The 15,969-nt window shown below is 46.3% G+C and overlaps 1 protein-coding gene across 4 annotated transcripts in view; it reads left to right on the top strand.

The window, feature by feature from the left end:
- fgf12a (fibroblast growth factor 12a) overlaps positions 1–15,178 on the top strand; it is a gene marked incomplete at both ends in the record, with an annotated part of 39,610 nt that extends 24,432 nt beyond the window's left edge. For all 4 annotated transcript variants that reach the window (XM_083659658.1, XM_083659655.1, XM_083659656.1 and 1 more), the window contains 2 exons: positions 12,801–12,999; positions 15,063–15,178. In XM_083659658.1, the coding sequence (XP_083515784.1) occupies positions 12,801–12,999; positions 15,063–15,178 (315 nt within the window). The remainder of the gene's footprint in view (positions 1–12,800; positions 13,000–15,062) is intronic.
- Between the last annotated feature and the right edge of the window lie 791 nt (positions 15,179–15,969).

Here is a 15,969-nt window from a genome sequence, read left to right on the forward strand (position 1 = left end):
ACACACACACACACACACACACACACTTTTTTCCCTTCTTAAAGTAGTCCTGGAATAATTATACACAGTATTACTATTACTCTCTAGAAGAAGAGATCGTGTATCTCAATGGGACCTTCCTGGATAAATAAAGGATAAAAATATGAAAATAATAACTTATTGATAAAGGAACCGCTTTAGGACGGGAATCAGGGGCGTAGTGGAGGCTAAACACAAGTAAACACAGTATGTATACCCAGCCATCTCTAAGAAATGAGACAGAGAGTTTACTCACTTATTTTCAGATCAACTCAATCAATGAGGGGAAACAAGGTGGATAAACTACTCACTATTGGATAGTTTACCCACCTCTGTATTTACCACTACATGAGATGTAGTGAGAATGTTTTGAAACGTCGGACTAGATAGCCGGTTCACAATATGCTGCGTTTTTAAAAGGTGCGTTGAAGTTTTAATGCAGTTATTTCAGGAGTAGAATCTCCTCCCGTCCGGTGCAGCCAGTTTTAATGCTATTCACTCAGGTTCAGAGAAGTTCGCACAAATCAGCTGTTGTGACTCATGTTATGACTCAATCGGGTCATCAGTCATTCATAACCAAGGGCTCATAAACAAGCGCCCACAATTCACAGCTCTACTATGATCCGAATAATAACCCGCCACCCGTTCCACCTACTCCTAATTAAACTTTAATAGCGCCCAAACCGCCATCTTTTCATTTACCAAGTTGTCTCCCGGGTTGAGAGCCTGCCTGCGCCCAGCCCACCCGCCTGGAAATGGGCGTCTGCAGGGCAGAATGTAGGCTATCATTATTATTCATTACCGCTGCCTCAGTTCCTCGGTGTCAAACCGCCGCTTTAAACTTGACAAATACGACACTCCTCTCATCATTTTAACCATCACTTTTATGGGCGGAGTCACAAATCTTAGAGCCTTTTATCAGAAAGAGAGAGAGAGAGAGCCCCCCCCCCCCCCTCTCTCTCTCTCTCTCTGTTAGAAGGCAAGATGTTTTACAGTAACAGTTGAAAGGCCATTTTAATTAAAGTAATGAAGTGAGTGCTTGCCCGGCCATATGGAGATGTGAGGCAGGGCGGAGGACATTAGCATGCCTTGGTGAGCAGCGGGTGGGGGTCAGGCTGGATCACAGGGAGGCTTCCAAAGCTTGGAGAAAATATTTACTGAGGAGGGCCGACTTAACACCAGACCTGTTGGATGGATGCAAAGATAGCCTCTCTCTCTCTCTCTCTATCTCTCTCTCTCTCTCTCTCTCTCTCACGGGAGATCTTTGTGATCAGCAAGATCATCTTCACTTAATGAACACCACTTTTATGATCTTTGAAGCGTAAATGCGATCGGCAAAAATCGCGATGGCCAGAAAATGGTGTTCATTTGTCAAGATGATCTGAACACAAAGGTCTCTCGGTGTCATGAACTTTTATTAGCCGCAGAGCTTATTTCAGGCATCTGACCAAAATCCCCATACAAACATACATCCCGTTGACTTGGAGACGAGGGAACCCAGCGCGATGCTAACTTCCTGGTTTTAGGAGCGATTCCTGCAGCACTCTCTACATTGTGATCGTTGGCGTTTGGCTCTTCTCGCTCCTAGTCGAGGCTGTAGCTGATGGAAGCCGATGTGGCTGCTGCAGCCATGGGTGAGCTGCTGATAACGCTTGTGTGGAGTGTTTAGCGCTGGAGTGCGTGGGAGCTGAACATCTACAATGAAGACTTCCTCTCTATTATTTATAACACTTCTCTCTATGACCTAGTTTAGTCCAAAGCAGTAACCACTGTTCTCTCTCTCTCTCTCTCTCTCTCTCTTTCTCTCTCTCTCTCTCTCTCTCTCGCTCTCTCTTTCTCTGTCCTTTTCTCTTCCCTTTGAAGCATTTCTCTTTAACTAAGCGACACCAGCAGCACACTTGCAGGCACATGTGCTGCTGCATGAGACACTTCATCATGAAAAGACATTAACTGTGACCACGGGCACGCGCACACACGCACGCACGTACACACACACATGTACACACACACACATGTACACACACACATCGATCCGTAGTCCAATACCTTTGCTCCCGACAGCCTCTAAAATGTTCTTATTATTTCTCTCAGTCGGCCACTAATTTTACTGCTTCTTATTTACGTCAGTGAAGAAATTAAGTGTCGCAGTAAAACCTTCACCGGAGGCTCGCAGGGAGGAGTGGAGCCTGGGGAGAGAGTGTGTGTGTGTGTGTGTGGGGGGGGGGGCGGGGGAGGGGGGGGGGATGTAGTGGGAGAGAGTGGTGTAAATTGATAGAGGATCGTCTGGAAATTATAAAAGGCATATTATGTCTTTCCCTCTCTCTTTCTCCTTTTGTCTTCCTCTCTCTTTCATTTTGATTTATTTAATATGAGCATAGAAAGACAGTTATTATTGTGAAGGTGTTGACTCAGAAGCTGTAATGGAGTGTTTGTTTGTGTGTGTGTGTGTGTGTGTGTGTGTGTGTGTGTGTGTGTGTGTGTGTGTGTGTGTGTGTGTGTGTGTGTGTGTGTGTGTGTGTGTGTTATGTGTGGACAGTGCTAATTAGAGATAATGAATTGCCAGCGCTTAGAGAGACAGAGAGGTGCAGATAGAGAGAGACAGAGAGGTGCAGAATCAGATAGAGAGAGACAGAAAGGTGCAGAATCAGATAGAGAGAGACAGAGAGGTGCAGCTAGAGAGAGACAGAGAGGTGCAGATAGAGAGAGACAGAGAGGTGCAGCTAGAGAGAGACAGAGAGGTGCAGATAGAGAGAGACAGAGAGGTGCAGATAGAGAGAGACAGAGAGGTGCAGATAGAGAGAGACAGAGAGGTGCAGATAGAGAGAGACAGAGAGGTGCAGCTAGAGAGAGACAGAGAGGTGCAGATAGAGAGAGACAGAGAGGTGCAGATAGAGAGAGACAGAGAGGTGCAGATAGAGAGAGACAGAGAGGTGCAGATAGAGGGAGACAGAGAGGTGCAGATAGAGAGAGACAGAGAGGTGCAGATAGAGAGAGACAGAGAGGTGCAGATAGAGAGAGACAGAGAGGTGCAGATAGAGGGAGACAGAGAGGTGCAGAATCAGATAGAGAGAGACAGAGAGGTGCAGATAGAGAGAGACAGAGAGGTGCAGAATCAGATAGAGAGAGACAGGAAGTGGGTGGAATGTCAAACAGAAAGGGGTGTTGAGATTTTGGGCTCATCAGTATTTTGCTCCATGGCGATCAGAGCATTAGCATACAGTGTTTGTGGATTGATTTTAGCCATTAACCACGGGAACGTCCTCTCTGGAAGTAACTTCTGTTCTGTCCTTTCAAACCTCCAAACTCCTTCCAAAGTGATTGACTTTGAGAGAGAGCGAGGGAGAGAAAGAGAAACACAGAGAGAGAGAGTGAGAGAGTTTTCCCAGTAACGTCTAGACGAGAGCCGTCCAGGCCGACCTGAATCTCTCCCAGAATAATAATGAATTCCCGAGGAGTTCCATGGTGGTTCGTGGGATTCTCGTGGGCGCCAAATCTGTCCGATGGGCCGGTGAATCAGGGCCATATTCAAATGGGAATTGTCCCCGTATTCCTCCACATCTTTGTCCAAAGTCAGAGGGCATGGGTGGCAGCAGAGCTCCTCCAGAGGCCATGCAGGGTGCAGTGCGTCCCTCCCCAGACGGAGTCGGCGCCTGATTTGGATTCAGAGCGCGTCCGGCAGCGTTCTGTTGGCAACCCAGTTTCATATCCATTACGTCTTGCTCTCCTTCTCCGTATTTCATCTCACATTCTGTAAACCTCCCCGCCACCACCCCTCCATCCCCCACTCCAAAACACACACGCGCGCGCGCCCTTCATCTCACTGCTGTTTGTCTGGAAGTGTCTTCTGGGCAATCCCAGAAGAAGAAGAAGTTTGTTGTTTTTCTGGCCTTGGGCACAACAAAGTAGCATAAGGAGGGATGCACGATATGAGCAATCATATCGATATCGGCCGTTGTAAGTCTTTTTTTTCCCGGTCTGGCTAAAATCTTGATATTGAGAGGAAACAATGTGGCAAATCTATGCTTTTCCAAATGTTTCGGAAATAAAGAAACCAAGAAAGACATAATTTTTTCACTATGTACCAAATTTGATTATCATAGAAACTTGTTTTTATACTGATCATTTTGACATCGGTAAATATCGGTTATCGGCCATACATCGGTATCGGCCAAAATCTCCATATCGATGCATCCCTAGTATCATACTGTATCAAACTGACATTCTAAAATCCAGAAAAACAGAAGATATCTATCTATCTATCTGTCTATCCGTCTGTCCGTCTGTCTGTCTGTCTGTCTGTCTGTCTGTCTGTCTGTCTGTCTAAATATTGAGTGTTGATTTCAAGTACCAATGTTGTGTAAACATGCATGTACAGTAAATCATTGGTAAATGGTGAACACTTGTGCTCTGTCCCCTTCCTCCTCCCATCTGTCTGGCTCTCAGAGATTCATGGTGTTTGTCCGGTGGCTCCGTGCTTATTTATGTCCCGCTCCCTCAGTGAGACTCCGCCCTAACGGCGGCGCGTGAGCAATCCCACGTGCCCGCTTTCACTAACGAGTCCTTTGCCTTTCTCCTTCAGATCACCGCGGAATATAAATTAGTCTCTCTTTCGTCAGTTTACTGTTGCAAAGCACACTACCCCATTTTTCCCCCCTTGTTTTGAGGCGGCAACAGCTTTGGTTCATTACGAATTCCTGGCAGAGCGGACGACAGGGCAAACCTGTTGACGTGCATGTGTGTGTTTCTGTGCATATTGTGTTGTCAGTGTGTGTTGTTTCCTTGCAGTACGGTTCCGTGGTTCACGCGCGTCCATTAAGGGGATCTCATTAATCACGTGTGACTCCCCACCCTGTCTCTTCACCTCATATTCCCACTCAGTCATCCGCAAACAAGCTACTCTGTCCAAGTCTTCAAAGTCACTTCCATTCCACCCCTATCATCCCCACAGCCAGAGCCGCGCTGCTCCCTGCACCGCTCCCAGCCTTCCACAGACAGTAACAGAGTGCGCTGTCCTTGTGGATGAGTTTGGAGGAGATCCTACAGTGTATCAGTGTAGCAGCCTGAAGCAGCTGACAGCCAAGGGTAGGATAGCTGTGTGTGTGCACGTGTGTGTAGTATGTGAGGTGTGTGTGTGGTGGGAGGGGGGGGGGGGTTTGAACGCATGTGCAACCCAATTGCCAGAATAAAATGTCAGCATTGTATGCTTTTGGAATGTAAAATATGGTATGGTTTTTCTGAACCAAAATACGTTTCGTAAACGTGGCATTTTACATCTAGAGTACAATCTCAATGTACATTTTAAACATAAATAAAACAACTTTGGGCAAGTAAAACAAACTTTGGGTATGTTCAGGCAACAAAGCAATTTGGTTAGGTTTAGGCAACTAAAGCAACTCGGTTAACGTTAGGGTTATGATTTGGGTTGGGGTTAAAAGCGAAAGTAAAAGAAACATTGCGTGTAAGATGGGGATGCTACCCCTACTCCCTTACGGCAGGAACACACCAGAAACATCTCAGACGCAGCGCGTCATGGAAGCGTCGTGCAGGAGCCTGGCCATTCACACCAGAAGCGCTCTGTTTTACTCAGCGCCGGTCACAACTTGTACCGACTTCATGCCTGGTTGCACACCGCCGGTGTGATCGGTCTAAACAAGGATGCCGGAATGGAACTGCCTCCACGTCGCGTTGACTCCACATCGGAGACGCTCTTGCCGTGGTACTGCCGTTAGGCGTCAGGGACATACTTCAAACATGAAACAGTCAGGCGTTAGACATGAATATTAACGTTATACACGTCATTAGTCTCTGTGACGTGTATTCACGTATCTAGAAACGTGAAAAGCAACGTGTTTTGGTTCCGAAAATGTTGATATTGTACATTTTTGTGGATTCCAGAAACGTCCAATTCCGACATTGAATCCTGGCGGCTCGGCTGGCATGTTTGTCTGTGTGTGTGTGTGTGTGTGTGTGTGTGTGTGTGTGTGTGTGTGTGTGTGTGTGTGTGTGTGTGTGTGTGTGTGTGTGTGTGTGTGTGTGTGTGTGTGTGTGTGTGTGTGTGTGTGTGTGTGTGTGTGTGTGTGTGTGTGTGTGTGTGTGTCTGTGTCTGTGTCTGTGTCTGTGTCTGTGTCTGTGTGCATAATGCTTGCTTTGATTTGGGCTCGCCACCAATGATGAGACAATGCCTGCAGGTCAGCGATGTCTCCCTGTCTGCGCCCTTCCCATTCGAACACCAGCCGAGTGCCCCAGCTGGGCGTAAAAAAGTAGGTCTTAACTCTTATGCCGGTCTTAGCTACGCCCAACGTTGTGATTTCAATTTACACCGAGTGCACCAAGCCTGACTTACCATGGTCGTAGCTGCGCCCGGTCTTTAGGCTGCGGACGTGCGCGTTCACGTGAATACGTGCTTGTTGCCAAGCAACACACTTCTCTCAGACGAGCTTGAGACAGCTGACAGACAGCTCCAACTCAGCTCAAACTTATAGAGTTGTATTCAAAGCATAGAAACGTTCTCACAGCTAAATTTAACAGCGCCAACACAAACAAACAGAAACAAGATGCATGGAATTTGATCACAAGTGCAATCAGTACTGATTGCGATGGCAGACTGCGCACTGCGGGCAGTTGACAAAGTCAGGAAGAAATGGAAAGATCTTCCGACGCATCAGCTTTTAAAAACCCGCCGACGAGCGGAGGTCCTGCGCCCAAAACGTCTATTTACAGCACATATCGATCGATATTTTTGGAGAAGATTCCCCGGAATCAGAGGACTGAACGGCACTGACAGCACAGAGCTGTCAGTCCCGACGCCTGCTCCATAGCAGACGTAAAAGTTACACCCAGGCGCAGCGCATACAGGGCTTAAGACTACATGGTGCACTAGTCATAAAATTAAGTTAGTCGTAACTTTGAGTTCTACGTCGGAGGTAGCGTTACACCTAGGCGTACGCCCAGCTGGTGCACTCGGCTATGTTGGCACATGCACACACACACACACACACAGCCAGACAGGGGCGCTGTGACCCGCGGCGCCCCAACAGAGAGAGAGATGTCTGCTCTTTGACAATGTGTCAGCGGGTCTAGATACCATGTGGCCTCACCTTCCCCGAGTCCTTTACACAGCCTGCCACACGCTGCTGTGTCTTATAAATGAGCGGTCACATTCAGACTGTGTCGGGGCGTTTCACTGCAAAAACAAAAAAATCATATTAACACGTTCACTGCCAACAACGTGTTAACACGTTTTCAGAATCCAGCTGTTGACTGCCAACAACGTGTTAACACGTTTTCAGAATCGATTTTTTTTTTTTGACGGTGGATCGTTGATCTGGCCCTTTTGCATCTTCTATTATACTGTTAGAGCCGCCGGGCGTGTGCAATCCATTCCGCCGACCCACTGAGTGGCGACGGTGCTCAGACTATTGAGTGTTGTTTGGCCAGAAACGCACGCATTCCAGCTGAGCTCAACCGAGGACCCAGAAGCGAACGAGCCTCATTCTCATACTGTAGGCGAAAACCTTTCACACGGGCGCACGGCGGTGGGGGGTTCCAAAGGTGGACTGGGTGGAAAGCACACTTTGAAGCGCGCAGCATAAAGCCTAGAGTCACACAAGGCTTCGTCAAAGCTCTCAACCGAAAATCCAAGAACGGATTAAGCCACATCCACGCTCGCCGACGAGGGGCCGCCAGAGAGGGAGGCTGCTGCTCACTGCTCAGACAGGCAGGAGAGACTGGCTTGTGACTGACAAACGCTGCTGAAATCCACCAGACACGCCCACGGAGGGAGGAGTTGTAAGGAGAGGGGGTGCGGGTGCTGCTATGGAGGAAATTACTGTTCAGAACTATATTGTTTATGTCTGATGTCTCACTGATGCCAAAAATAAATGGTTAAAGTGACTGTTTGATATTGAATTTCACAAAACTGCGATTATCTCAGCTTTTTGTCTCAGACGCTGAAACCATGCTGTACTCAACGGCTAATATCTACATAACTACTAACTCTACAAACTAACTCTTTTAGACAGAGAAAGCACACATTCTATTAGTACTTTTGTGAACTTTGTGTTGACAAACTCCAAGCAGAAAATTATCCTTGGCTCTTGTAAAATGAGCCAGAATCCTCAAAAAAACCCTCTGGCAAAAGCTACCTACAGTAAAAAAAAAAAGGCTGGCAGTGAATGTGTTAACACATCATTTAATCTTTTTTTTCTTTTCTTTTTTTCACATTTTAAATTTGTATAGAACACAAACAAGACAAAACACACAAACAGGCTCAGACACACGGGAAAGAAATTAAAAACAAAACAAAAACAAAAAATATAATCAACATTACAAAGTGGTGCCGCCAGCCACCTAAGGTTCTTATGTTCTTGTAAACGATATACCTGGGATCTCACTCAAGGGGTCTATGGGAAGCCAGCCAGGTGAGTTACCCGTCACCCCTAGCCTCGTTGAGGTAGACTAAAAACGGGTCCCAGATAGTTATACATTTTCTAAGTCTTTCCATGCGTATAACAGAGGTCATGTCCGTCAACCACAATTTGCAAAGAGGGTGGAGAGGGAGATTTCCATTCCTTCAGAATTTGTTTTTTGGCGAAAGTTGTCCCCAGTGTCAGAGACTGTTGCACAGCTGTAGGAAAGTTCAGAGAAGACTCCGAGCAGCCGAAGATGGCGCGTTCTGCATCCGGCTGAAGGGCCACCCCGTAGGTAGGGATGGGAATCGAGAACCGGTTCTTGTTGAGAACCGGGTCCCAGTGGATCGATTCCTTGGAATCGTTAGCCAACGTCCTGAACGATTCCACTATCGATTCCATGCGCGATGACGTCACACGCTGCGACACGCACGCAACGCAGCCTTGTTTTGTTTAGACTGCAGCCACTAGGCAGAAGCAAAACGATGACCACAGTGCCACTTGCAATGCTTGCAAAAATTTCGTCTAAGGGGGGAAATACTAGCAATATGCAGAAACATTTGTCCACACAGCATGCAATAATTTTGGAGGAATGTCACGTTTTTGATGTGCTACGGAGTGATGATAACGTGGCTAACAGCAGCGTGGCTAACGTTAGCGCGTCATCTGTTAATATGGAGAGTAAACTCCTCCAGACCCTGTCTATTGTGTAAACCAGATTTCACCAATACTCCATTTCCATCCATTTAATTGAGAGGATGATGACGTTCAGAGTCAGACTGGTTCAGAGGCTGGTAGTCGCTTTGGGTCAGAGGCTGCAGCGAGTACTTCTTGTGCAGCTCTAGCCCCTCCATTCACCCAGGCAGGGAAGAGTAAAATGACCGAGGCGAGGGTAAACGAATGTCCCCGAGCAGTGACTAAGTTTGTCTGACATGCCAGCTAAAGTAAAATGTCCAAAGTTGCATGTTGTCATTCTAACCACTAGTTCTGTTTCATTCATTCCCACTGTATATTTTCTATATGACAAAGATGCTCAACCCAAAATACAAACCCCCAAACAGAGCCAGTTTAACAGACACACTGATCCCTGCTTGGTATGGGATTGAAAAGAGCAATCTGATCTCAGAGCTGAATAATAATACATAATTATAATAATAATAATCTAAAAGAAAATTAATGTTAATAAACCCGTTTGTACTCTTTTTTTCCCCTTGCCCAATGAGAATCGATAAGAGAATCGATAAGGAATCGGATCGATAAGCAGAATGGAAAATGGAATCGGAATCGGTAAAATCTTATCAATTCCCATCCCTACCCGTAGGCCTTAGAGTACCAGTCAAATATTCTGGCCCAGAATCCCATCAGTGAAGGGCAGAACCAGAAGGCATGAGACAGTGTCCCCTCTGACACTTGACATCTTTCACACAGTGGTGAGATAGTAGGATAGATCTTGTGTAATTTCTGCTTAGAGTAGTGGAGACGGTGAGCGACTTTAAATTGAATCAGCTGATGTCTGCTATTAACTGAGCAGAGTTGTACAACTGACAGGCTCTTTTCCCATATAATGTCAGATAATTCAGTACCAAGTTCTTCCTGCCATGCCTCTCTAATCCTCTCAGTAGAGGCCATGGTACAGTCATCAAACAGACACACAGATCTAGAGATGAGGTGCCTGGAGTGAGGAGGGCTCAGCAAAACATCAAAAAGAGCATGTTCATTTGGGAGCGCTTCAAAGGCCTGAATCTTGGATCGAACACAGTTTCTGATTTGTAGGAATCTGAGCCAGTCCGTGCCGGGCAACCCAAACTTCCCTTTCAGTAAATGAAGGGATGCAAAATGACCATCTATATATAGGTCTTTGATGGAAGCCAGACCCCTCTCACTCCAGGCATGGTAGTTTCTATCTGACCAAGGAGGCAAAAAAAGCCGTTTTCACACATGCGCTTTTTACCGCTAAATGACCGGAAAGCGGTCTAATGCCTTGGAGTGTGAAAGTTGTTTTCTGGTATAAGCGCGACCCCGTCATCGCGGACTTTTCACCAGTTTCGAGCCAGTCAGAAGAGCGGTATGCCGCGATAAGGGACACAAGTGTGAAACGGGCGGGCGGGATTTGAGGGGTGGATAAGAGGAGTGGCTAGGGGGATGTGGGTGGTGGGGCAATAAGGGGGTGGGGCTAAGGAAAAGGGGCTGTAGCTAGGAAGCTATAGACCAAATCACCGTGACGTCACCATGTAAACATATTTACTTCCGGGTACCACTTGGGGAAGGCGGCAGGTTTAAATGTGCGTGTTGTCAAATAAATGCTGTCAAACCCTCTCGCTGTTTTCGGCCGACTACTTTCAATTTAAATGGTTAAACGGTTGGTAAACATGCTTGTCCGACGTATCTAGCCTTTCTTCTGTGTTTGTTTTATGTAGTGTTAGCTAGCTAATAACGTTTGTTTGTCTGTCAAACTCGCTGTTTTTTTGCAGACTTGTTAACGTTACAGACAGAGCTACTAACGCTCTTCTCGGCGAGAAAGAGCTACTGACGCCACGTTAATTTAATTTAGCTTCAAGTCTACTCTGGTCTGGTCCAACAGGTAAATTAGCTAGTCTGGTCTCCACTAACGTTAGTGAAAGTGTTGTTATGAATGATATTAAACAACAACACAACACGGACGAACCATTTTTGTCTTCTTTGTCTGTTTTTGTCTTCAACACGTCAGTTTGTGCCGTCCACCGCCATTATAATGTGTGGACCTCAGGGGTACCCGGAAGTAAATGTAAACATCCCCGCTGATTTGGTCTATAGCTAGGCAGGATAGGAAGGTTGTAGAGAGTCGGGAATCAATGGGTGGAGAGTGACTAGGGGGATGTGGGTGGTGGGAGTTATGGGGGGGGGGGGGGTCAAGAAAGGGGCCGGGCTAGGGAAAAGGGGCTAGGAAGGTGGTAGAGAGTCGGGATTCCATAAGGATGAATGGCTACACCACTGTGCCGTGGCCTTAAAAAGGTATTTGCATTTGTTCTTTTGCTGTCGCTCATTCTGGTTCTTTCTCTCTCTATCTCTCTCACACACACACAACACAACACACACACACACAAACAGGTAAACAGTCACCTTCAGCGGGGAGCAGAATTGGGCTGTCAGTCAAGTAGACAACCTTAAAAGGGCACAGAACCCAGAGGAGACATTAATGAATGAAATACAGCACTACCACACACGCACACACACACACACACACACACATACTGAGGCTGTCTAATTGGGGACGGCACAACATCCACTAGGCCAGCTGTTCCAAATCATCCCCATCTATTTAGGATACACACGACTTCCCCCGCCCTTCAGACTTGACTACTGTACCATTACTTTTTAATTTTGCCCCGTGCATTCAGGAAGCACCACCTTGTCAGCCCGTTAATCAATTCACCTGCCTTACTAACCATACATTTAGGTAAAGACACCATTGCTTTTCCTGCCTATTTAAAGGTCAATTCCACCATTATCCTTGTTGAATTGCAACAAATTGCTCAAATTACCCTTGCTTTCGAATCGTTTATGGGTTTGAGAGTCGAGGGCATTGTCTTGTCCCTTGGGTTGCCAATGGAAATAATCCCGCAGCCCATTCTGCACCAGTAGACCCTTTTCACAGCAACGGTTTTGATGCGGTAAAGTAAAGCAGTTGTAACCAATACCATTAATGATGCTTCCATTCCATTTAGGTGTTCCAGTGCCAGGGCCCTCATTTATGTTATTGGTTACACCTGCTTTACCACCTCAAAATGGTTGCTGTGAAAAGGGCCTATTGATAGTATTCTGTTAAATCACCACACGGCCATTTTGGTAGGAAAACAACAGGTGATTGTGATTAATTAACAGGTGATTACAATCAAGTGACACAGCCAATGAGCTGTGTGTATTGTAGCGCCATATTGGTAGGAAAAAGGCTTGTGACATCATCGGAATACTATGAATATAGGGTGTCCAATAACTGCTTCTTTCATTCCTTATTCCTCTCCAACCCCTGAGTGTCTTCTGTGCCATAACGTTTTCATAATGGAACTGAAATTACAGTAGTACGTTTTTGCATTGTTTCATAATTATTCTAATCAGATTACCAGGCATTCGGATTACTTGGTTTCATATTGAGTGACCATTGGCCATGTAAACAGGTTAGTGGTGAGAGGCGCATTCAGACTTTTTTTCTTTTCTTTTTTCTTTTACATTTCTCTCTGCTTTTTGACTTTATGATGATCGTTTTTACAGCAGAGATAGACACTTGTCTCTTCGGTTTCGATGTGTGTGTGCATGGGTTTGTTTGTATGCAGGCATGTGTTTATGTGTGAGCACAAATGCACACATTGTGCTCTCCGCTCTCTCCCCCTTCTGCAGGAGATGTTCACGCCCGAGTGTAAGTTCAAGGAGTCGGTGTTTGAGAACTACTATGTGATCTACTCGTCCACTGTGTACCGCCAGCAGGAGTCGGGCCGGGCCTGGTTCCTTGGCCTCACCAAGGAGGGGCAGGTCATGAAGGGCAACCGGGTCAAGAAGACCAAGCCCTCCTCACACTTTGTGCCCAGGCCCATCGAAGGTATGAGAAGGCTAAAATACAGTACATGTATTTTCATCATTTCTACTATTTTTCACATTTTAGAATAATAGTGAAGACATCACAACTATGAAATAACAGGAATCGTGCAGTGACTAGAAAAGTGTCAAAATCAAAACTATCTTTTATTTTATATTCTTTAAAGAAGCCACCTTTTGCCTTGATGGCAAGGCAAAGGTTTTGGAAAGAAATTCATCAACCTCAACATTTATATTTGTCTAAGAAACCAATTTCAAGCATTTAGGTATAACCCTTTAGATCAAAATGGCTTCAAAATTATGAAAAACAAACCATAGACAGTATATAATAAATATGAACGTAGCTATATATACCTTGACATAACCCACCGGCTTTTGGACTCCCTCGGGGTTGGCATTTTTACTGTTGCCATCTTTGATATTTGGAGCCACAAGTGATGTCATTTGGACGAGAAGAGCCGCAGTACAGCGAGGCCGTGCAGCGGGCGAGCCTAGGCATCGAGCGCGCGAGATGCCTGCTTTCATTTAGAATATAGTCAGTGGACTCCGCTCTGAGGTGATCCGCTCTGAACAATGTTTTTGGTTGGGCTGCTCCCCTCTGAGCGATGTTATTGGCTGGGTGCTACACGCCCCCACGTGGGGCTCTGAACATGTTGCTGCCCAGAAATGTCCCGAACAGAGCAAAACAATGTGAAAACAATCAAATACAGACAGGGGGCAGCATCTCTCCACATAAACACACTGCTACACATTTGTGTGTGATGATTAGAGGGAAAACCTTTGTACGAGTGTATTGGGTATTTTATTATAGTTGCATATTATACCTTTAAACTAGTTATTGCGACCGTAAACACGTAGAAAAGTGTTTAATGAGGCCATAAATCAAGTGAGAAGTGGGGTCATTTTCCCATTGATTTCCATACAATCTGACTTCTTTTTGCAGGCCAGTGGAGTCGCCCCCCTGTAGGCCATTCGAAAGAATGCAGGTCTAAGTTACTTCCACATTGGCTTCACAAACGGAGCTACGAGCTACCCCCTTGCATAATACATTCAATCAGGTGTATTCAAACCTTTGACTGGTAGTGTATAATGTTCAAATAAAAAGATCACTTTAATGTGGTCAAATTTCATAGCCATCCATTTAGTGTGTAAATAAAATAACACTGCAATGACATGCACAGGCAAGATCTGGCTGCTGAATCGAGCATGAATACCTGAGTCTATATTTTACCAATGTTTGTATCATGCTCAAGAAGGAGGCCCACATTAACCTTCTATATGAGTTCTGTTGTATTTATAGGTTTATTTCTTATCTTCTCTAACAGTGACGATAGTGGTGATAGATAGATATTATCGTGTAAACCTGTGAAGCAATGTGATAAAAAAAAAAAGTGCTGACATGGGCCTGAAGTCTTCTCTTATCCGTCCCAGCCTGGTATAATTGTCCCAGCCTTACACCTGACCTTGTCTCTGTCTGCCCATCCATCTCTTCAATCTGCCCTCCATCGTCCCCTTTACATGTTCCTCCACTCCTCTCCTCTCCACTCGGCCCCTCTCTTCTCTTCTCCACTCCCCCCCTCTCCTCTCCTCTCCACTCCGCCCCTCTCTTCTCCTCTCCACTCCCCCCCTCTCCTCTCCACTCCACTCCCCCCCACTCCTCTCCTCTCTACTCCTCCCATCTCTTCTCCACTCCTCCCCTCTCCTCTCCTCCACTCCTCCCATCGCTTCTCCTCTCCACTCCTCCCCTCTCCTCTCCACTCCACTCCGCCCCTCTCTTCTCCTCTCCACCCCCCCCTCTCCTCTCCTCTCCACTCCTCCTCCCTGATCTCCTCTCCACTCATCTCCTCTCCTCTCTACTCCTCCCATCTCTTCTCCACTCCTCCCCTCTCCTCTCCTCCACTCCTCCCATCGCTTCTCCTCTCCACTCCTCCCCTCTCCTCTCCACTCCTCCCCTCTCTTCTCCTCACCATTCCTCTCTACTCCTCCCCTCTCTTCTCTACTCCTCCCATCTCTTCTCCTCTCCACTCCTCCCCTCTCGTCTCCTCTCCCCTCCTCTCCCCTCTGCAGTTTGTATGTACAGGGAGCCGTCACTGCATGAGATAGAGGAGAAGCAGCGCTCCAGGAAGAGCTCAGGGACTCCCACCATGAATGGAGGGAAAGCTGTCCATCAGGACTCCACATAGCAGAAGGGGGAGGGGCTTCCAGCAGGGGGGTGGGGCATGGCCTCGTCCTGACTCAAGGGGAGGAGCCATAGGAAAACTCACTGCCCCTTCCCCCCAAATCCGCACCACCATACCCCTCTGCAAAACGAGGGAGTTGCCGCGACAACGAGGAGCTATTACTCTACACCCAAGACAACAAAACAAAACTGAACTGAACTCTTGCCTGTGAAAATCTTTTAGATGAATTAATATGAAACCAGAGGATATGAGGGGAAAAAAACATTTTCAATCAGGACATAACCTGCGTTTTATGCAAAAAAGAAAAAAAAAGAAAAAGCTGTGACAAACAGGAATGGTGGTCTCTCTTCACACAAATACAAATATCTATCGTTTCCAATTTATGCTGTGAAAAATGAGCTTTAAGACATGTTCAATTTTCATGTATTGATCTTTTTTCTCTGAATGCTATGGCACTCTCACATGCTTTATTGTGTTATTGTTGTCAATAATAACAATATTGTCATCATTACTCTGTTGATGTCACCTCCCCAGTTAGTACCATGGATATTCTGGCTTTTGTGTTTGAGACTTAAGAACTTGTTTTTGTTTTTTACCGATTGACCTTGAATGCGCTTTCACACTATCAACTCGGGTGTGAGAGTGAGACTGAATGTATGTGAGAGTTCTCTGTGTTGGGCCACAAGGGAAACAGAGAGGGTGAGGCGGATGTAATTTGCTCAGGTGTTGTAAGTTTGACTGATGTATGGCCGTGTTACAGATAGGGCCGTTCCAGATAAGATGAATTCCTCTAC

The sequence above is a fragment of the Poromitra crassiceps genome (genome assembly GCF_964638095.1).
Source record: "Poromitra crassiceps genome assembly, chromosome: 23".
Classification (NCBI taxonomy): Eukaryota; Metazoa; Chordata; class Actinopteri; order Beryciformes; family Melamphaidae; genus Poromitra; species Poromitra crassiceps.